Source organism: Sphaerodactylus townsendi, linkage group LG09 (assembly GCF_021028975.2).
Source record: "Sphaerodactylus townsendi isolate TG3544 linkage group LG09, MPM_Stown_v2.3, whole genome shotgun sequence".
Lineage (NCBI taxonomy): Eukaryota > Metazoa > Chordata > Lepidosauria > Squamata > Sphaerodactylidae > Sphaerodactylus > Sphaerodactylus townsendi.
In genome coordinates, this window is record NC_059433.1 from 92047361 (window position 1) to 92068938 (window position 21578).

The 21578-nt window shown below is 40.7% G+C and overlaps 1 protein-coding gene across 1 annotated transcript in view; it reads left to right on the plus strand.

The window, feature by feature from the left end:
• The window catches only part of CNGB3 (cyclic nucleotide gated channel subunit beta 3), a 79652-nt gene that overhangs the window by 32595 nt on the left and 25479 nt on the right, over positions 1-21578 (plus strand). The window contains exons 4-7 of the mRNA XM_048508482.1: positions 10241-10383; positions 15127-15321; positions 17204-17412; positions 20962-21012. Coding sequence (XP_048364439.1) covers positions 10241-10383; positions 15127-15321; positions 17204-17412; positions 20962-21012 — 598 coding nt within the window. The remainder of the gene's footprint in view (positions 1-10240; positions 10384-15126; positions 15322-17203; positions 17413-20961; positions 21013-21578) is intronic.

Genomic DNA, 21578 nt, shown 5'->3' on the forward strand with positions numbered 1-21578 from the left:
TAATCTTTTTTATTAAACCATAATTATTGCACTCTTACAATAAACTAAATCTACAAAACATTATCCCATCCATCTATCACTGCTACACGGATAACTAGAAGAAGAAGAAGAAGAAGAAGAAGAAGAAGAAGAAGAAGAAGAAGAAGAAGAAGAAGAAGAAGAAGAAGAAGAAGAAGAAGAAGAAGAAGAAGAAGAAGAAGAAGAAGAAGAAGAAGAAGAATTTGGATTTATATCCCCCTTTCTCTCCTGTAGGAGACTCAAAGGGGCTGACAATCTCCTTGCCCTTCCCCCCTCACAACAAACACCCTGTGGGGTGGGTGGTGTTGAGAGAGCTCTGAAAAGCTGTGACTAGCCCAAGGTCACCCAGCTGCATGTGTGGGAGTGTACAGGCTAATCTAAATTCCCCAGATAAGCCTCCACAACTCAAGCGGCAGAGCTGGGAATCAAACCCGGTTCCTCCAGGTCAGAGTGCACCTGCTCTTAGCCACTGCTCTTAGCCACTACACCATTGCTGCACAGAGCAATTACATGAGTCCATAAAAGTTTCATACCCCAAAAGCAAGCAGATCACAGTCAAGGAACCCCTTCTCAATCAATGCATCTTCCCATATTATTGGATTTTAAAATCTTCTGCCAACAATAGCTAACTGTCCTACTTGGTAAGGGCACACATTCTCGGCTAACTCATTATCTTATAACTTTGAACTCCATACAAGGTTATCTGCACATGAAATGCCTGCTCAGAATATATTAAAAAATGTTCGTTCATTCTTGCTACCATTATCTTAACAAGATCTATCTAAAAATTGTGATTACAAGTTTCTCATATATGTGAATATCTTTTGGGCATCAACCAATACTCCTGTCTTTGAATCATAGTTTCACTTCACAAAGTTGGACATGCCTGAGATTCTCAGATGCTTCTGCACCTGGGCATCATCTACAACCTCTTTGGTCGAGCCCAATAACTGTGCTGTGGTGTTTCTGGCCACATCCATGACACCGTGACCGTGCTGGCTGGAAAGGGCTTCTCCAGCAGAGATGAGGCAATTACAGGAGAGACTGCCAACTGCCAAGATGCACAGGAGGACTGAATGTGTAAGAGTGTTCTGGGCAGGTGGCAGATTACGGACTGGCAGCCCAGTAGGGCAACAGCTCACCAGGAATTTTTTCATCATAAGCCCCTGGCAGGGAAGGTCAGGCTTGAATGTTTAAATATCCTAATAGCTAGTAGCACAACAAGGACTGCTCTGGTCATTAGATCCAGCTAATGGCAATAGCAAAATCATAATGGCAATTAGCAGTGTCTAACCAAAGTGGCTTCCGTGGCTTGGTTTATACTTATGGGCTCCAGATACCTGATTCCTGAGTGTTAGGGCAAAAGAGAAGGGGACAAGACAGACAGGAAAACAGATTTGCATTGCCTATGGTCAGAAAGAAGAGGCCTTCTAGTTCTAAGCCTGACTTTGAAGCCATTACATTGGTCAGGAAGTATTATCTTACCTACTCAGGCCTGTTGGGAAACTGAGGTCCCTTGAGTCTTATAATCTTTATGATTTCTTCTTTGGCCAAAAAGAGGGTTACCCACTCCAGGTTTAGCAGAATTCACAGTACCACAGAACACTAAAAGTAGATCAAGAAGCCATTAGCTTATTTTTCTCTTACTGTTCTATTTTATTATTTTCAATGTCTCTCTTTTATTTTCTGTTATTATTGAAAAATTTTAAAAATTATAAAAACAAGCTATTAACAAACTAATTACTTAGATATACAACTAGAAGAAATGTGACACATTTTAGGGTTACCAGCCCCCCCCCCCCTGCTAATGGGAAACCCCCTACATTATGGGAAACCACCCTTCAAGTCACTTTTGGCCAGTCATTGGGGGAACTTAGTACAGTATACTTACTCTGAGACCTCCATTATCTGAAATGTGGTGATATCATTTCCAGCATGCACAGAAAGTGACAACCTCCTGTTGGCAATGGTTGCAGGGACACTCTGGTGTTTGGACAAAAGTGTGGTAAAATGGCTTCAATCATAGAGTTTTGCCCAAATACCAGAGTTTCCCAGTGGTCACTGGTGACAAGATAATGTCACTTCTTGTACACAGGAATTGGTGTCACTGTGTTTCAGATGTTGGAGACCTCAGACTAAGTTTGCTGCTCTAAGTTTCCAGCCACCTACTTTCACCCCTAGTGGTTGCCAGATCCAGGTTGAGAAACTTCTGGAGATTTGGGGGTAAAGCCTTGGGAGGTCAGTGACCTCAGTTTGACACAATGGCATAGAATCTACCCTCCAAGGTTGCCATTTTTTCTAGGGAAATGATTTCTGTAATCTGGAGATCCGCTGTAATTCCAAGGGATTCCCAGATCCCACTTCAGGGCTAGCACCCCTACCCATTGTGGATAATGGGGCATAGCAGGTTAACCAGCATAAACACCAGAAGAGTAATTTTTTTCTCTGTTCAATTAGTCCAAGTTGTAGGGTCATTTACTGTTCTGAACTAGGAGCTGTTACAGTCCATTGCAGCCAAAGCAACAATCTTTTTTAAAAAAACTAATTGTTGGCCCTTGGGGGATGTTTTGCAGATCAGAAAGGGTATTTACATGAGAAGTTATTCAATGAAAGGAGTATTATTAAGGCTGAAGTTGGGTGTTCGTTCTTTTTTTCTTTTTTCTTTTAGTAAAGAAGAATATATCCTATTACCCTACAGGGCAGCCATCAGTGTTTTTAACCAAGCAATTAACATGTTCAAAGTTTATACAAGGGGAGGCGCAGGATGGTGACCAAGTACATTGTCTGCACATGCTTATAACAAGAGAGAAGGTCTTGGGACTGCAAAATCAGATGGCTGGCAAACATATGTAGGCCACATTCAGCTTCCTAAATCAGATGCTGTATGAACTGGTACTAGAGTATTTCTTTTGATTAGATAATGGTTTGAAAATAAAGTGAAGCCTAAATGGTGATGGATGGTTTACTTTAGCCTGCCCACAAGCTATTCATGCTGAAGAGTAGCCATGATATTGTTATTTAGGCACATAATCACAGCTACTAAACCCACAATTAATTATACTATTAATCACTGTACTTACATTAATTATAGCACAGAGGAATTGCCCAGCTAAATGAAAGCTGCATCCATCTAAATTCAGTGTACCTGCTGAAGCATTAAACAAGTTTCAAGATACAACATTAATTCCATGATGCATTCAAAAAAGATTTTAAAAATGAGCATGCTATCATTACTTGGTAGACATGCATTCAAGCCAATAATCAAGCCCAAAGTGGCCCCCACTGGTTCAGCCATCATCCCAAGAGCGTAAAGTCAGGACATAACTTTTCTTCTACCATGTCCCTCTCAAGATTGTCTTAGCGATTTTGGAGCCCCAGCATTACTTGGCAGGGTGGGGGCAAGACACAGTCTCCATATGTGTCATCTGAAGTAGCCTCTTGATTTATAGTTCACTTGTTTTGTAATTATTTCCTTACTAACAGTCCACCTTTCTTGCTGGCACCAAAAAGGGGGAGACTTTGAGACCTAGTGGTGGTAGCACACTACCAAATGAGGCAAGAAGCAGCTTCCTGATATGGCTGTAAGCTAAAAGGGCAGTTTGAGGAGGAGGTGGTCTCTCATTTTATTGGGTGATAGAGCTAATAATTTATATATAGTGATGGCCTTACATAGTGATAGGGTTAATAAGAGGGAATGCCAAACCGAACAAAAAAAGTATTTACTTGCTGGTGGAAGACAATAATAGAGGGAGACAATAATAGAGGGAGACAGAATAATTTCCCTGGGGGGGGGGGGAGTTCCATGATCAAGAAAACTGGTTTTTCACTTGTCTAGCTTCAGATGGTTGTGGGCACCTGAAGCAGGCCCCACAAAGATGACTGGAATCATCTGGTAGATTTACATGAAAGTAGCAAATCTTTCAGGCACCTTCTTACCTGAGGGTCATCTCAATTATGGAAAAGCCACGATTCCTGAATCTTGATAGCATGTCAGGCATGTCTTTTCTATAACATCTAAAAAGGATATGGTTGTGCAAATATGTGGATGCACATATGGATCTATAATTAACTAAGGCAACTGGCTATGTAGACTCAACTTTCATGTATTCCCAGTAAACAAGATGTGCTAATAATCAGTGGTGACTAGAACACAAAAGCAGGAACCAAAACAGAGGCAAATACTGTCAGATTTGGGCTCAGAGAATGAAATGAAGAAGAGCGAATCATAGAATTTTGTGAAGACAAATCATTAATTGCAAACACATGTTTCAGGCAACCAAATGGCCAATTGTATGTATGGACTTCATCAGATAGCCAATATAGAAATTAAACAGATTTTATAACCAGAAGCAGAAGATGGAGAAGCTCTATTCATCAGTTTATCATAAGTCACTTGATAGCGCTTTACATGCCAGTACAAAAGCCACATTAGTCTAAATAATGTTTACCTTGAACAACATGTGCGCAAACAAGTCTCCCAATATTACATAAAATATCTGCTGCTCTAGTTATCCAGGAAACTTTTATTGAGCGTGCAGGGATGTACAGCAATGCTCATTTTATTCCTTTTTTTTTTGCATTTCTAAATTACCCTTGTAAGCCTTTTCATTTTGCCCATTACTTTCTAATTTTTTTAAAAAAATTATGGCATCTTATTTATTATAAGCAAGTACAATGTTGAAAGATGCTTCAGCTCAAGGAAACATAAAATGACAAAAAAAAATAAAGCAAGCTGCATGGGTTTCATTTGCGCAAGGAACAAACCGAATCAAGAAAGGGACTTTAAACGCAAACAGGTAGGGCTGCACAACCAGGTGCCATCCTGAGCATCAACCAGTGGTGCTTCAGGCAGCCAAACACTAGATATAGGTTAGAGAGCTTTTGTAAAGTCAGAGAGCATTTTTACTTCTGCACCACGCTCCATTACAATATAACTCCTCAATAAATGGGTGAGTGCATTAACACATGCATCTCATTAAGAGATGAGATAACAAGACAGGAAAGGGATCGGCAAGGGAAAGAAACAGAAGATAGGGAGAGAGCAGGAGTCAAACAACTCAGTAGGCAAAGAATGACGTAATGTTTAGTTATTAGAGTAGTCCACTATTATCACACCTCCCAAGGAGACACCTTCTCTGCCAAACAGTTACAGTGTTTGTGCTAAAGAATACGCCCTTATTCTAAAACTTCTTGACCTCAGAATTCTTACATTTCTGTTGGAAAGGTTATGAATTATACAATATATTACACAAATGTATTCATTGGGATTGCCCCAAAGCACAATGAATCTCATATATGACTCATTAAAGAGGCCTTTGGCACTCACTGTTGGATCATCTCAATTTATTACAATTGAACAATCACACTAGCAATGCATGCAATGCAGTGTTTGTTTACGTTTGAACAATAGCCAGAAAATCCATCATAATATCTGGCTTTAACAAGAAAATTATTTTTGGCACTGCAAAGGAGCAGAGAAAAAGTGGGCACATAATTTAGAGTCCCAGTTCCCAAAAACGTGAGGGAGGAGTAACTGGACTTATTACTAGTCCAGTCATTTCCAAAGTGTTTGCCAGGGCACGCTAACATAACTATGAGAAGTAATTTAAGCAATCTATAGGCTCTTCACTATGAATGTAAATAAAATTGGTTGTTAAGCAAATATCCACTGTTCCCAGTGGTTATCTGTGGAGAGCTTAACCTAGAATCTCACCTGCTGGCCCATTTGTACTTGGGTAGCCATCATCATCTTGCACCCTAGTTTTTCTCAGGAGGAGCCACCCTTGAAGGGAGTTAAGAATAGCATGGGAGACTTCTCGAGGCCAAGCTACCATATATACTCATGTATACGTCAACCCGCATATAAGTCGAGGCACCTAATTTTACCACAAAAAACTGGAAAAACTCACTGACTTGCGTTTAAGTCGAGTGTGGGAAATGCAGCAGCTACTGCCTGAAATTTTAATATTTGTTAGGCAGTCATATGGTCATGACAAACATAACATTGAAAGAATCAATCAGAACTAGGTAACAAAGGAAAGCCAAGAGCTAGTTTGGGTATTCTAGATAAATAATGATAAAGAAGAAGAAGAGTTTGGATTTATATCCCCACTTTCTATCCTGCAAGGAGACTCAAAGGGGCTTAAAATCTCCTTTCCCTCCCCCGCCTCCCACAACAAACACTCTGAGAGGTGGGTGGGGCTGAGAGAGCTCCAAAGAACTGTGACTAACCCAAGGTCACTCAGCTGGTATGTATTGGAGTTCACAAGCTAATCTAGTTCCCCAGATAAGCCTCCACAGTTCAAGTGGCAGAGCGGGGAATCAAACCCGGTTCTCAAGATTACAGTGCACCTGCTCTTAACCACTGTACCTCTAGCTCTCTAAAGGAAGAGAGAAAGAATTATACTTTCTCTTCCAAGAGCTCTGAATTGCACTTAGATTAGGAGAGGACAAGTTGATGCGGGTGTGATATCTGGGAACAGACAGTACATAGTGGTTACATACTTGTTTCTCCTTGATGGAAGATAAACAGTAGTAAAAAGCTATCTGAACAACTGGTGGGGAGAACAAACAAGTAGAGCAGACCTTCTATATACCATAATGCACCCCTTTATTTACTATCTTAGGCAAATTAATCTCAGACAAACAACCTTCCTGAAACAGTGAACACTGACTGGCTTCATTATTTCAAGCATTCTAGTAAAGCAATTTCTTTTGTTTTTGAAAAAATAAACTATATATGTTCAGCTGAAAACTTACACTTATGTCCCACTCCTGTTGTATGCTGATCTGCAGGCATAATGCCCAATATTTGATTATTCATCCTTAATCCAATGATCATATGTTTGTAATCCGTACATTTGTTTCTTAAGTGTATTCTCTGTGCTCTCTTAAAATACATTAACATGCTTTCAAAATATTTAAATTAAACACAGATTCTCCTTTGCAGCTGCTTACAGCCCTATTTTCCTTGCGCCCCAGTGGATTTCCCTTCACGTTATGAGTGAATGGGGAGGGGGGCAGAAGGGAGAGCCACTTCAGTACAGGCTCAGCACAATTTAATGTACTGAGTCAATATAAACAAACTGTAATTCACTAGCCCATTTCTCAGTGGAAAAAAATCATTTTTGCAGAAGGGCTGTGTTTTACCTCATCTGAGACACTTTCCAAGATAGTACAAATGTCACAACAGCATCTGTCAGCTGCTGGAAAAGTATAACTTGTTGTCATGTCAAGCCACTCAGCCACAATTTAAGTTCCAAACTAAGGGTAATAGTATAAGTAAAACAAACATAACAACTGCTATGTCACCCAATAACACTGACCCAGCCAAATCTTCTCCCTCCTGTTTCCTGTCACACTGCATCTTCCAGCAAGCTGTGCTTCTAACTGTCATTATTATGCATAAACATGCTTGTATTACCCTTTTCAGAATGGGGAAATTAGCAAAGGCAGACCTAGCATAGTGAGAGTTTGGATAAGCTCGAGATCCTTGTCACCAAAGTTTGTGAAGATGGACTTCTGCAGGAAATCCACAGGAAATGAAAGTAAAAGTTTAACAGTTTTTATTAAAATGATAAAAATAATAAACATTCAAGCACACAGATCAAAGTGGAATAGAATTCACAAAGTCCTAAGGGTAAAAATCTGGAAAGGTGAGGGATTTTTGAGGAACAAGGTAATAATTACCTGACCTAGAAGAGGATTGGTCCGATGAGCAGAGTTCAGCGACCCATGCTGAGTTCCGGTAGAAGAAGAAAGACAATGCATTGGGAACAGTATTAGCCAGACAGAGAAATGTCCCGGAAAATACTGAACACTGAGTGCTGGTTGAGGGGTTAGCTACAGGGAGAAATGGGCCCTCAGGCTATATTAAGTAACTCTAATTTTCCAGGACAAAGGAGGCTCTTGCCTTCCAGAAGGAAGACAAGAGAGGGGCACTGAAGTATTGGACACTTAAGTTAATCCATGGATAGTTAACTTAATGGTTTGGCACTTGGCTTAATGTTCTAAGCCAGAGAGTGCCCAGAGATCACTGTTTAGGGTGAAACTGATTTAATAACTTTGATACAAAACCAATGTAAATGAAGGTGGTCTAGGTTAATCAGAAACTAGAAGATGAGATTAGTATTTGGGTAGATACTCTTCATGAAATTCTTGTTAGCATATCTTTTGTTTCACAGAGGCATGTGAGTCAGGGCTGGAGTTGGGAACTAGCTTTGTGACTATGGTATTTCCATCTTAAGCTGGCCTATGCTCTTTTAGCCCTATTCAGTTTGCGCTTTTCAGCTTTTAAGTTTCATTTGCTTGTGATGGTTCTTGTTTGGTCTTTTTGTCTTGCTCTGGTTTTGATTGGTTGTTGATTATTGATGATTTTGGAATACATGCAGTCATCCCAACCTCTGTCAAAATGTAATTAGAAGACTGCCATCTTACTTTAGTTACTTTATTATGTTTATACCCATTTCCAGCCTGAGGCCAGGCTCAGGGCAGCTTACAACAGGGCAGCTTAAGTGTGTACAGGAGAAAATGGCACCTGGGACAAGCAATGAAATTGTGCCCCCCCAATTACACACTTCCACTCAATTGGTCCCCGAGGGAGGGACAGAGAGAAAGGGTGCCCTCAGCCTCTGGTACATCTCTCTCCAGACACTTCCCCTGCCAAGGAGCATTGGAAGGCACTGCTTCCCGATGCCTCTGCCAGAGCCCCATGGTGGGAATGGAGAAGTCCTATGTGGGCAATGCTGATCCTTCTGGAGCAACAGGGAGGTGAGTTAACAGCTCCAGCTGCCTGCCCATCCACCACTGCCTGGTGCAGCTGGTCTTCTGCAAAGCTGCCAGTCCAGCATTGCAAACACACACACATTGGGCAAGCCCCTGAATGCACCCACACACACACACATGCACTGAGGATCAAACTGGAGGTTTGACTGGAAGTGCAGCACTTGGCCGGGGAACTGGCTCTGGCAGAGGGGGCACTCTTGGCAGGAAATGTAGATGCTTGCAGGAGGGAGGGAGGAGTCTGTGAGCCGCAATTCACCCATCCACTTTTCTCACTCGATCACCGCCCTGCCTCTCACTGGCTGGCAGGGCTTTGCCCAAAAGAGGCATATCTGAGCCTGACACTCCCCACACCTGGGCCTCAGGCCAGCAAGTTTTATGGCTTCCACTGCAATTTGCTCACAAATGTTGGGCATTCCCTGCTGCGAAAGCCCCACAGAAGGGAGGGGGATCTCTTGCTGATGGGCAGAGAGAGGCTGGGTGTGGGGTGAGAGGGGGGGCAGGTGGCAAAAATGGCACCTTGCTCATCTGCCCCCTTTAGACCCCTAGATACGCCATTGTAAAACACAACACTAATAAATACCTTTTCATTAAAACAATTCAATTTACATTAAAACTAGAATGCACCATGCAGTACAATCTAAGCCTAAAATTTCATTCTACCCTGCTTGATATAAATTCATGGATTATATGAGTGGGGGGAGGAGGAGAAGGGGATGCACAGTTGGACATGCACAAAGTAAGGTAAGGGAGACTGGCTTCACAGTTTGATTATCTGGACTCATGTGTGACCTCGACCAAGGGCCTGGTGGAACATCTATGCCTTGCAGGCCTTGTGGAACTGATTAAGGTCCTGCAGGGCCCTGGTGTCAGCTGACAAAGTGTTCCAGGGCTGAAATTTTAGAAACTATTTTATACATTAATTGCATATTCAGGGTTTTTCACCATTCTGAGCCAGTTTGTGGGGGGAGTGGTATATAAATCAAATAAATAATAACAATAAATTATATCCTATTTCAATAACATATGTTCTAAAAACCAAATGATAATAGTTTGTATCCTTTAAAGTAGATTGGAATACCTGTTTGGAAATAGTGGCCTTTGGAAACTGACTCTTTAGAAAGACCAAAGGTACTCGGCTTGCACCTTCAATAGGTGTGTATAAGCCGTAACTCTGATAGATGCCACTTACCTTACAAGAGTGAGAAAAGCTGCAATTGTTGAAACTCTCCATTTTGGGCTACTATTAAATATACACATGATTTTGCAACTATTGTAATTCTCCAAACTGACTGAAGACCTGATGAGCTTTGTTACATTTCAAAGTTTTTAATTCTTTCTTTCTTTCTTTCTTTCTTTCTTTCTTTCTTTCTTTCTTTCTTTCTTTCTTTCTTTCTTTCTTTCTTTCTTTCTTTCTTTCTTTCTTTCTTTCTTTCAACAGCTTGCCACCAGAAACCACCTTAGATGCAAATTCTCAAGCCCAGCTACAAGAAATTATAAAAAAATTACGGGAAAGGACAGCTACATATAAAGAAAGGCTAAAAGATCCAGTCCTCTCCTCACCTGAAGTCAGTCCAACAACTTGTAAGTTCACTTAGTTCCAAGTATACTCTTGTAAAAGTTAAGATGAAGACTGGATTGTCATATGCAGATCGAAAATGCTTCCAAACCTTGTAAACCATATTGTTCTCACTTGTATTCATTCTTTGTGAAATTGTCAGTTCTGAAAACTTGGATGGAAAGATTAGAACACTGTGACATACCAACAAGTCTCTGGTCTGCTTTTGCAAGAAGGCAACACACATAGGTTTTATTTAGCTTGACTGATCACAACTCAAAGTTGTGTTGTAGTAAGTGTGCATGATGTTGAACCTGCTCACTTAAGTCTCATTTGCATTGCCTTAACCTAATTTTTGGGCTCCAGTTCACAGACATCAAGAAAATATCATAAATCCAGGCGCCACAGCTGGAGCATCTCCGTTCAGAAAGTTTCTGACTGTTTTTGAACTCTTTATTCATTTGCTAGGATTACCTAACACAAAGTTTCTCAAACTTTTCACCTTCAGGTGATCCTTTAAATTTGTGGCTATAATGCATGAAGGTACCTAGCATTGCAAATATGATCTTCAAATCAGATTGTTTGCAGTCATTTGTTCTTTCTGAAATAATCTAAGAACTTTGCTATTTAAAATTAGGCCCACACATCTTATCAACCACCAAACTTTTAAATTTAATGAAGCAAAGGAAACTGACGTATTGTGCAGATTATCTCAAATACAGAAGTTTTTCAGTTATTTATTTATATTTTGCTTTATATCCCAATGGAGACCCAAAGTGGTTGACATGACAAAAGAAAACATAAAAAGGATGGCAAGGCCTCTGATTACCCAGTCAGTCTTAACTCTCTTTCAACCAGCCCCAAGCTAAGATCCAAAGGTCAAGGACCCTTCAGCTCATGCCTCTGGACATGTCCAAGCCTTAAATACCTGTAAACCAGAGGAGAATACACTCATTAGAGATCATTCATCAACTGTTAAATATTCAAAGTACCCTTTCATTCTATATGACCTGATGGATCATATGAAATGTTTGTTGCACATCACATTCAGCAATCCCCAGTGTTTGTATGTAAAAGAGAAAGATGTCTAATGTGGCCTGGAGCTGACTGGAGCTGACATTACATCTGTTGGGCTTGAATTCTCTCAGTACCACCTGGTTCTGCTGGGCATTATCATTGGTTCTGTTGGTCGTGCAAAAGTACCCCATGCCTTGAGTTTCCATTGCAGAGATTAGTTGGTTTGATATTGGTTCTTTTTGGCTTGGCATATATGTCTGTGGTATTACTGGAATTACTGGGTTCTGCACGTTGGCTTGGGGTCCTACTGGGATTACTGCGTTCTGCAAATTGGCCTTTGATTCTTCTGGGATTACTTGATTCTTCACATTGGCCTGTGGTTGTATTGGGGCTACTGAGTTCTACAGTGGGTCTGTTGGGCTTGTTATTGATTCTACATGGAAAGCCCTTGAGTGATTTGCTGCTTGAAGGCATGTCTTTTGCCCTTGAAACAACTTAGAAGTGTTTCCCTTTTTATAGGAAATAATAGTGGGCAGCTGGGTGAACTTTGATTAGGATTCACAGAATTGAACCCTTTGGTCCAATCTACATGAAATTTGGGGATTTTTAAAGAACATGCACCAGAAGCAATTTTGTCACCTGTACTTTTAAAACAACTCCCCCCAGCCACCTGGAAAGTTTCCTCATAGGAAACAATAGATTCAAAAAATTCAGAAACCCACCCAAACTCTGAAACTGAATACCATATTGGTATTTGGAATTCAGGAGTATCAATACTTTTCTGGTCCAATACCAATACTTTTCTGGTCCAATATAACCAAATTTTAAAATTACAATTTTTTGCATACTCCTAATAAAGGCAACTATTCATCCCTTAGACACTTAGATAATTTTTTTACATCTGCTTTAGTGAGAACCAAAAATGCATTTGAGGGGCCAAAAGCGTAAGCTTTATATGTGAATATAGGAAGGAAATGTGAATATAGGAAGGAAATGTGAATATAGGAAGGAAATGTCTCCAGAATGTGAATTAAAAACCATCTTTCATTTTCATTAAAAATCCTGCTTTGTCAAATAGAATTCAGGAAGCCAAAGCACCTGAAATCAATTCACTTTTATTCTTAATTAACAGAATACATCTATATTTCTTAGTCTGCACAACATCCAGTAGAAAGTATATAGATTTCATATTCTGTAGTTCACTGGGAATATTATCCACACTTCCGCTGAGCTGAGTTATTAAGCTGGGTGAGTTCAGTAGAATGATTAAGATAATGAAAGCCCATCTATTTTTCCCAAGATGCCTGAAATTTTAGATATTGCCTCTTTGTAATTCTATATAAGTACAAAACCTTTTTCCTCTTCATTGATTGGAGGTTTTGGTTTCTATTGCTGAGATTAATTTATTCGCCAAGACACTTCTGAGAAATGCATTTTCTTTAGTTAGACAATTCATATTCTGCCATCTGCTTTTTTAAAGCACTTAAGGTGGCTTTCAGATCTAGTACCATCAAGCAATAAAAACATCAGCTGGTAAAAATGATAAAGCCACCCACTATAAAATAAACAGCACATACAACAAAACCAAGTATACAAGCCAAATCAATGAAAATCAATGTAAAAATAATATTCACTGCATATCAATGGAACATATTTAAGATGGAACATATTTAAGATGGCAAAACCACGCAGAGGTGAAGATTCAGGGGTGGAGCCAGCACTATTAAGCTGGACTCAACCTGACCAAAACTATAGCCTGCAGTTTAAATTAGGCCGAGTCCAGCATTGAACTGAACCCCTGATCCATATGGACTCTGTGTAGAGTTTGGGGGCTGGTAGCACAGTTAAATGCTGTATCTGGCCAGGGTCTGGACAGGTCCACTGTTCAACTCACAATGGCAGGGGGGTGAGAGGAAGGAGAGGGGATTTTTAAAACATGACAGACCAAGGCAGTCCGAAAAAGGCAGAAAAAACATCAGTTCCTTTTTATTGCTACCCCACCCCCACCACCCCCCATACCAATATTTTGGAATTTTTCAGGGTTTTTAAAAATCAGATTATCCAAAAAGTCCATCTCTAGCTGCTTTCATAGGACATCCCTTCAAGGCTAGTAACTATCACCCATCCCTGAAACCCTATCCCACCCTCTTTTCTCCTAGCCCTTGTGTGCTCATTGTCTAAAATCTATTACTTATTTCAATAACTGTTAATAAAATACAATTTGTTAATTGTACAACTGCCTGTATATTGGAGAGTTTTCCCACAGGATTATCCTGGTTTACACAGATTATGGATCCCAAGTAATTCCCTCTCGCTTTGTCTCCAAAGCAAAATAGAAACTGGGTAATGGTGGAGAATGTGGGCATAATCCTCACATGCCTAAATGCTGTTAGTCGACACTTGTATTCAGAGTGCAGGCATAGGGAGACATCCTGGTGGAAAACTCATTAGGTTTGTGTGAGTATGCTTTGTGAGACATAGTAAATGGCAAGGGCACTTTCCCCTTTTTGTCTCATCTGGGGGTCTATCCTGGGAGGATCTTTGCTTTCAGAAGTGATTTTGATAGTGATACTAGAGAACTGCAAGCACCTACAGGACACAAAGTAACTGTGTGGTCAAAGTGATGATGTAGATTTGTGTAGTTCTTTTAAGCAGAATCTGAGAAGAGGTAAACTAGCTCCCAAAAGCACAACTATCAACAGTACAATGAATATTAATCTTCATTGTGGTTTTACTTTTGTGGTCACCCACAGTATATTGCACTTATTGATTAAATCCCTGACAAGTTAGATATTCTCCTTTCTTCATTCTAGGAATAGTTTAATGTTTACTATAGAAAACAGACAGATAAAAAGATGAATATCTATAAATGTAGTTGTTGAAATCCTGTATTGAGTCTGAGAGAAAATAAGATGAGCAAGCAAGCAACTTCTCTGATACACATATTTGGAAAGGATGTTTGCGGAGCAATCCTAGCAGACTGACACAGAAGCAAGTCCCATTTTATTCAGTGGGCTTAATCTCAGGAAAGTTTTCTTAGGACTGCAGCCTTTGTTTTGTAATCAGAAATGAAATTCACCTAACCAAAAGCCCTACCATACTGACTAGTCATTTTCATTTTAAGACCTTGTCTTTTTAGGAGAAAGTTCTATAACTACAAATTAAAATGAGATTGAACAGATGTTCTGCAATGCAGTGTCCCTCAGTAGTTATCAAGTTGACGATACTGGATCAGGGCAAGTGCCATGACCATAGTTGTAGTACCTAATTAACATGCTGTTCCAAGAAGGTGATACATAAAAAGGATTTGGATCCACACTAAGTTCCAGGCATGCAAGATTTCTGGCCATACAGTCTGATTCCCCCCTTCTCTGGTACCCCAAAATGCTAACCAAAACTTTGTTACTGGGGGGACAGGTGACCCCGAAGCAGGACTGAAGGCATATTGAGCTAATGTGGGAGGGAGAATACCGAAAAATTGGCCTCCATGGGAGGAAATCCTATATGTATGAAAATATTAATCCAACCCATCATTTTTTACATCTAATTTTTTCACATGTTGTAGGCAGATGCACATAATAGTATTGATTTCACCTCTTCAATTTCTCTTCTGAAACTTCAAATGTAAATTTTGTTGACACTTAACAGAAGATACCAATGAATGAATTTTATGCTGTATAATTTGCTGCTGCTTCAGAGGTCTTTGTTATGAGAAATGCGTATTAAGGACATCTCTTTAAAAATGTGTCCAGCACCCAAAAAGGCAGCCCCGCCTCCTCCACCCCCTCCACCAAAAGAAGAAGAAAAAAAAGATGTGAAAAAGGAAGAAGCTGCCAAACCGGAGGAGGAGCACTATTGTGATATGCTATGCTGTAAATTCAAGAGACGACCCTTCAAAAAATACCTGGAGAAAGCAAAACTACCAGAAACTATGGATCCATTGACAGGTAGGCAGAAGGCTTCCTCATAGAAAAAGCTGCTCTTGGTGGATTATCCAGGAGTCATAAAGCCTATGAGAACCTCAGAGGAAATGCTAAGTCAGACAAGTATTTATGTTAGTAGCTCACTGCATTCATTACTAAAAGCATCTATAATTCTAGTCCAGTAATTCAGTCCAGTAGTTTCCAAATGTTATGCCTGGAGCCTAAGTTTAATTTCACCATTGAATCTGGGAATTGACCACATCTCCTGACTACATACTACATGTATATTCCCATGTGCATAACATGCCTTGGGTCATAAGCTGCAGTGCAATAGATACACCATAGCATGCTTTAAAAAAATTATTATGATGTGGTTTAGAGCAGTGATCTCTAGCGCAGCTACCATTTTTTCCCCTAGAGTTCTTTGCATTTGGTGAATATAACCCAAAGGCTCTAAAAAGGGAGGAGGAGGAGGAGAAAGCAGGGTCACTACTTGCTGAAAAACTAGCAAAATACTAGTCCATCATAGGTAGGGACATCCCAGTTGTGCACCCTCATCTTGGCCACTGACACAAGTTTTCATATGCATGTGGACTTGAAAATTCTCTGGAAACTGGAGCAAAGGAACGTCCTGTCAAGAAACTGAGTCCCTCAATGTAGTTTCTTGTTCTCTCAAACAGCGATTGTGCCTACAATAGAAAGTTTAAAGTGGAAAATGATTGTGCTGTTGCTTGAGATTCAGAAAAGCTGTGACCTTTTGCAACAGAGATCCTGGCGCCCCTAAAGTCTCCAAGGTCGAGAACAGCAGAGCTACAGTCCCATTAATTAGTAGATGATTTTATGAGCCTTGTCATCTGTGAGAAATGGGAGGGTTTAGCCTGGAGATAAATCCTACCATTTTATCTCACTCTGACCCTCTGGGTCACCTGGTTAGTGACAGAGTTGTGTGACTAAGTGACATCACCAGTCACAGATCTGATTGATCAATGGGCCCTAGCCAATTGAGACCCCTGGTCATAAAGTTTAGAATTTTCAGCCTAGTTGTGTGTTCTCTTGGTGCCTTCACTATGGCACCTTCCTACACTCTCAAACCTTGTGATTTCGTGCTGCTCAGAAAGAGTGAGCATTGAATGCTGGAGGATTTCAGTGGGAATTGTAACAGTAATTTACTGTGTAGTTAGTCTTTGTATAGTAGCCTTGGTTATTTTAAATCCTCACTGCCTATTCTTTTCTAAATATTCTTGCACAATTTCAGTAAATCATTTTAAATATGTATTGTAGTGTTTTGTCTTCGGGTGGCTTCAGTCTAATTCTAGGCTCATGTGGCTATACCTATCGGGTTAATTTTGTGGAACTCATACTGCAAGTGGTTTACCTTGCAGGGGTGATTTTCTTGACTTTAATCCCAGGAAGGTTGGAAGCTTGCCTCTTGGCTTCTGGCTGTTAGGATAGTGAAAGGGGCTGCTGGCAGCTACCAAGACTAAAGTGTGAGGACTCATAGCCTTAGTATTTTGCCATTTTTTTGGCCCACCCAATGAGAATCCATTGGACTAGGGGTTATTGATATATCCCTTCCCCAAAGCAAAGAACTGATGTCTAGTATGCTTCTCCTTGGGATATGAGGTGCGTGCTTCCGGGGAGGCATCATCTATGCTCCGCATGGACAGCCTAAAGCAAAAACCTTTTTAATAGCAGAATACATGGCATGTCATATTTTTATAGAATTGAAGTATACTTTGTTATAAGTTGCTATGGGAGGGGTGAAGCCTTTTTTATGGGAATGCCCACTACGTTGTTTCAAAATGCCAACAAGATGAACAAGACTGGGGACCTCGGTTTGATAATGCACTCACAAGTCTCAAACAAAAAACAGTTTTAAAAGAGAAATGCACGTTTTCTTTTCCAGATCGTCGCTATATAACATGGTTATTCTTCGTTACTCTTGCCTACAACTGGAACTGCTGGTTCATCCCAATGCGCTGCATGTTCCCAGTTCAAACACCAAGCAACCTAATATACTGGATCATTGTGGACATTCTCTGTGACATTTGCTACATCTGTGATATGCTGATATTTCAGCCCCGATTATACTTCATAAAAGGTGGTGATATCATAGTAAGTAAGGAATGGTCTTTAAGCCGTTTCAATCATGGCTCTTCTTGTTTGGAATGAAGGCTTATGTGAAATCGTCATATGGAACCTCAAAAAACTCCTTTTCTCTGAAATCTGGAGCAAAAGCCCATAGACCTTATTGCCCTGCTGAAACTCAGCCTGAGCACAAATAAGTAAACCTGTATTTTTCACATATACTTCTGCCTCTATTCCCCACCCCCCATCCCTACTTTGCCTCCTCTTGCATCAAAATTTAGATTATAAGCCCCATTGGACAGAGATCTGTCTTTTTGTTGGTGTTTGAAGTATTATACACCAGTGGTGTATTACAGCCACATTCTGTCATTACAACTAGATAACAAGGATGGGCACAAACTATCAAGCAGAGAGCTTGATTTAAGGCTTTCTCCTTTGGGAATCACATAATCAAGCTCTACTTTGCTATGATATCAGAATTTGCACCTGGGCAAATGGAAATTCATTTCCTCCCCTTAAACTATGATTCTACCCCTCACTTTGTAAGAAGATAAATCCCATATTTGCCCAGATGTCTGCATTCAGCCATCATGGCTAATTGTAGATTTAATCAAGGCTTCCAAAACCAGTAAAGTTTTGTTTGTGCTCTGGGCACAAGGGGGGCGGGGGAGCAACAAGCTGCATTCGCAGCTATCACAGCAGACAAACTGAACCACGTGCTGACATTAAGCAGAAGTATAAAGATATATTCCTTTAGCAGCTCCTGATTAGCTTTCTTTGGTATAGAAATAGTATCCATTTCCATAAAGGAGCATTTGAAAATAAACATCTAATCATTCTTAATAGATGCAATGTTGACAATTCTAGTTGCTAATCAGAGCATATTTATGCAGCTTTGGATGACTTGTTATGCATTCCCATAGATCCATATTCGTTCTCGATGACTGAGTTCTCTATGGGATCTTTGATTCCAATATCCCAGCAAAAATTATTAGTGCTGTAATTCTCTTTCAAATAAGGATTTGCATTTGCATCTGTTGTCCTTTCTCTCCTTTCCCCAACTCCCATTTGAAAATTTATTTAAACTGAAAAAAACAAGATCCAAAGAAAACTGAGGCTGTTTCTGCATGGGCGGAATACAGCGTCCCAGGGACGCTAAAAACAGCATCCCTGGGGAGGGGTTTGCGCAGTGCATGGGGGCATGTCCCCTGGCTTGGGAAGGTCAGAGGGACGGTAAGGCATTCGGGGGACGGCGCAGCCTCTGTGCAGGCTGCACCGTCTTCCCCTCCCCTACCGTCCATGCGAATGGTCCCGGGGGGGGGTGCGTTTACGCCAACGCATCCCCACAGCATGGTCGTGCAGAAACAGTCTTAGAATCTAAAGTCATGACATTTTATGACATTCCAAAATACCTGAAAAGGATGTTCATCTAGGTATTTGGGCTTCCTGTTCTCAATTAATGGCTTTAATTTTGTAGAAATGCCTTCTGTAACATTACATCAACATTGTGGGAACTGCCTGTTTCTTTCCTGCTTCAGAGCTCTGGAAGCCCTCAGTCATGGAAGAGAACACAATTATGAGGTTCCTTTCTTCACCAGTCTTGTCCAAACTCTAAGGAGGGGAGTTCTGATATGGAAGCAGATTCATCAGCAGCTCCTCTAACTTTACCTCAGAGTGCCATGCTCTTCCCATAGTATTTCAGAATTAGACAGTCTGGCTAGTTCCACACACATGTTGAAACACAGCTCCACCGGCATGAATTCTGCCAGTGGAGGCTCGGGGACCATTTGCACACTATCATGCGAGCGGCCCCGACTTTCCCCCCAGCCGGAAAGGTGACTCTGCACAGAGCTCTGTCTCTGCAGCCCTCCAGAGTGACGCTGGACAGGATGGTCAGTGGAGGTGACGGGAAAAGCGTCGTCGTCTCACTGGTGTGGTTCGCACCGCACCAGCAGAAAGATGCTGCTTTGCAAAACCTCACTCAACGAGCAATGTTTAAAGCGGCAGCTTCATGCCACTCTGGGGCAGCCAGGACAGGTCTCTGTCCTAGGAGTAAATCCATTGAATGACAGGAGAGCCAGTGTGGTTAAGAGCAGGTGGACTCTAATCTAGAGAACCAGGTTTGATTCCCCACTCCTCCACATGAATGGTCGAGTCTTATCTAGTGAACTAGATTTCCTTCCTCACTCCTACATTCCTGATGGGTGACCTTGGGCTAGTTGCAGTTCTTTGGAACTCTCTCAGCCTCACTTACCTTGCAAGATGTCTTGTGTGAGGAGAAGAAGGGAAAGGAGTTTGTGAGCCCCTTTGAGTCTCCTTACATGAAAGAAAGACAGACAGACAGACAGACAGACAGACAGACAGACAGACAGACAGACAGACAGACAGACAGACAGACAGACAGACAGACAGACAGACAGACAGACAGACAGACAGACAGACAGGGGTATAAATCCAAACTCTTCTCTTCTCATTTCTGAGCAGACATGCTTGGCCTTGTTCCCTAGTTAATGTACTATTTGAAATAGTCAAGAGGGAATCTAACTTGTTTGGCCTCCTAATCATTTGCACAAACCAAATGCTACCATGAAAAAAGAATCTGTGCTTGGGCAGAACATTTCTCCTTGCACATTTAAAGGCCCCAATCCAGCTGACTTTATGATTGCACTGTCACTACTCAGTGCCGTTTCACTCTTTTAAGCCCATTAAATTCAATGGATTTAGAAGAATGAAACTACATTTAGGTCTGCACAGTTATTCCCATTGAACCAATGAAATAACTAATGTGTTCCAGTACTTCCAGTGAAGGTTAATCATAACTAATGTTCACTAGATTAATGCACAGCATGTTTTCCATATCTATAGATCCGTATTGCCCCAAACTATCTTTTGGACTATGAGATCTCAGTTTAGTATGCTTTAGCAAGCCACAGACATGTGGCGCAACCAGCAATGATCTAGATCGGGGGTGCCTGTGAGTGCCATGATGTCTGTCCACATCTTTTCTGGTGCCCCTCAAATGGTTTCAGAAATTCAGTGGAGCCAGATGGGGATTTTGCCCCAAGAACTTCAACTGGCCATTGGAGATCTGATTGATTGCACAGATTTTTAAAAATGTTGCTTTTGGCAGCAGCCTTGACCACAGGTTAACTTTAAAACAGTATGTTCATTTTAAAAGGTATTCTGTTTAACAAAACTGTACTCCCTGATATTTATGGTTGGCTCCACCTTTCATAGCAGCCATTTTGTGACTGCACCCACCACCCAGTGTCAGAATTCCAAAGGTATCCTAAGCTCAAAAATGTTCTGGGTCTAGATCAGTAGGATGGTGCTGCTTGGGATCCAAAATGCTAAATCAAATTTGTGTATAAGACATTCCTATTTATAAACCAAATACATAGTGCAATTGCCCATCAGTGATTCTAAATCTATTTGTGATCCTATTTCCAGCTATAAAATAATTTATTTCAGTGATTAAAAAATCATGCTTATGGTTTGTTTGTTTGTTTTTGTTTGTTTGTCTGGCTTTACTTTTTAAAGGGTTTTGTTCCCCCTTTTTTCCATTTCCAACTGTAGACAGACAAAGTTGAAACAAAGAAATACTACCGAAGTTCAATGAAATTTCAGGTAAATAGCAACTAGTGAGGAATGCTTGGTGATGTACAAATCCGCTATTCCAAATACCGTATATACTCGTGTATAAGTCGAGTTTTTCATCACATTTTTGTGCTGAAAAAGCCCCCCTCAACTTATACATGAGTCAAGTTTATTTAAAAAAATATTTTAGGGTTTTTACTTTGTTGGCCATCAGGGGGCGCAGTTTTTAAGCTAGTGGCACCAAAATTTCAGGGTATCATCAGGTGATACTCCGAATGATACCAGCCAAGTTTGGTAAAGTTTGGTACAGGGGGTTCAAAGTTATGGACCCATCCCCCATTGTTTCCAATGGGAGCTAATAGTAGATGGGACTACCCTTTTGAGGGTCCATAACTTTGGACCCCCTGAACCAAAATTCACCAAACCTGAGTGGTATCATCAGGAGGGTCTCCTAAAGATACTCTGAAATGTTGGTACTGCTAACATAAACATTCCTTCCCTGACAGGTTGTGTGAATGTTCCTTCTAAAATGACACCTGCCATGTGCAATTTTAAAAATATGTACACTAAAAATAATGAACTATTATTTTAAAAAG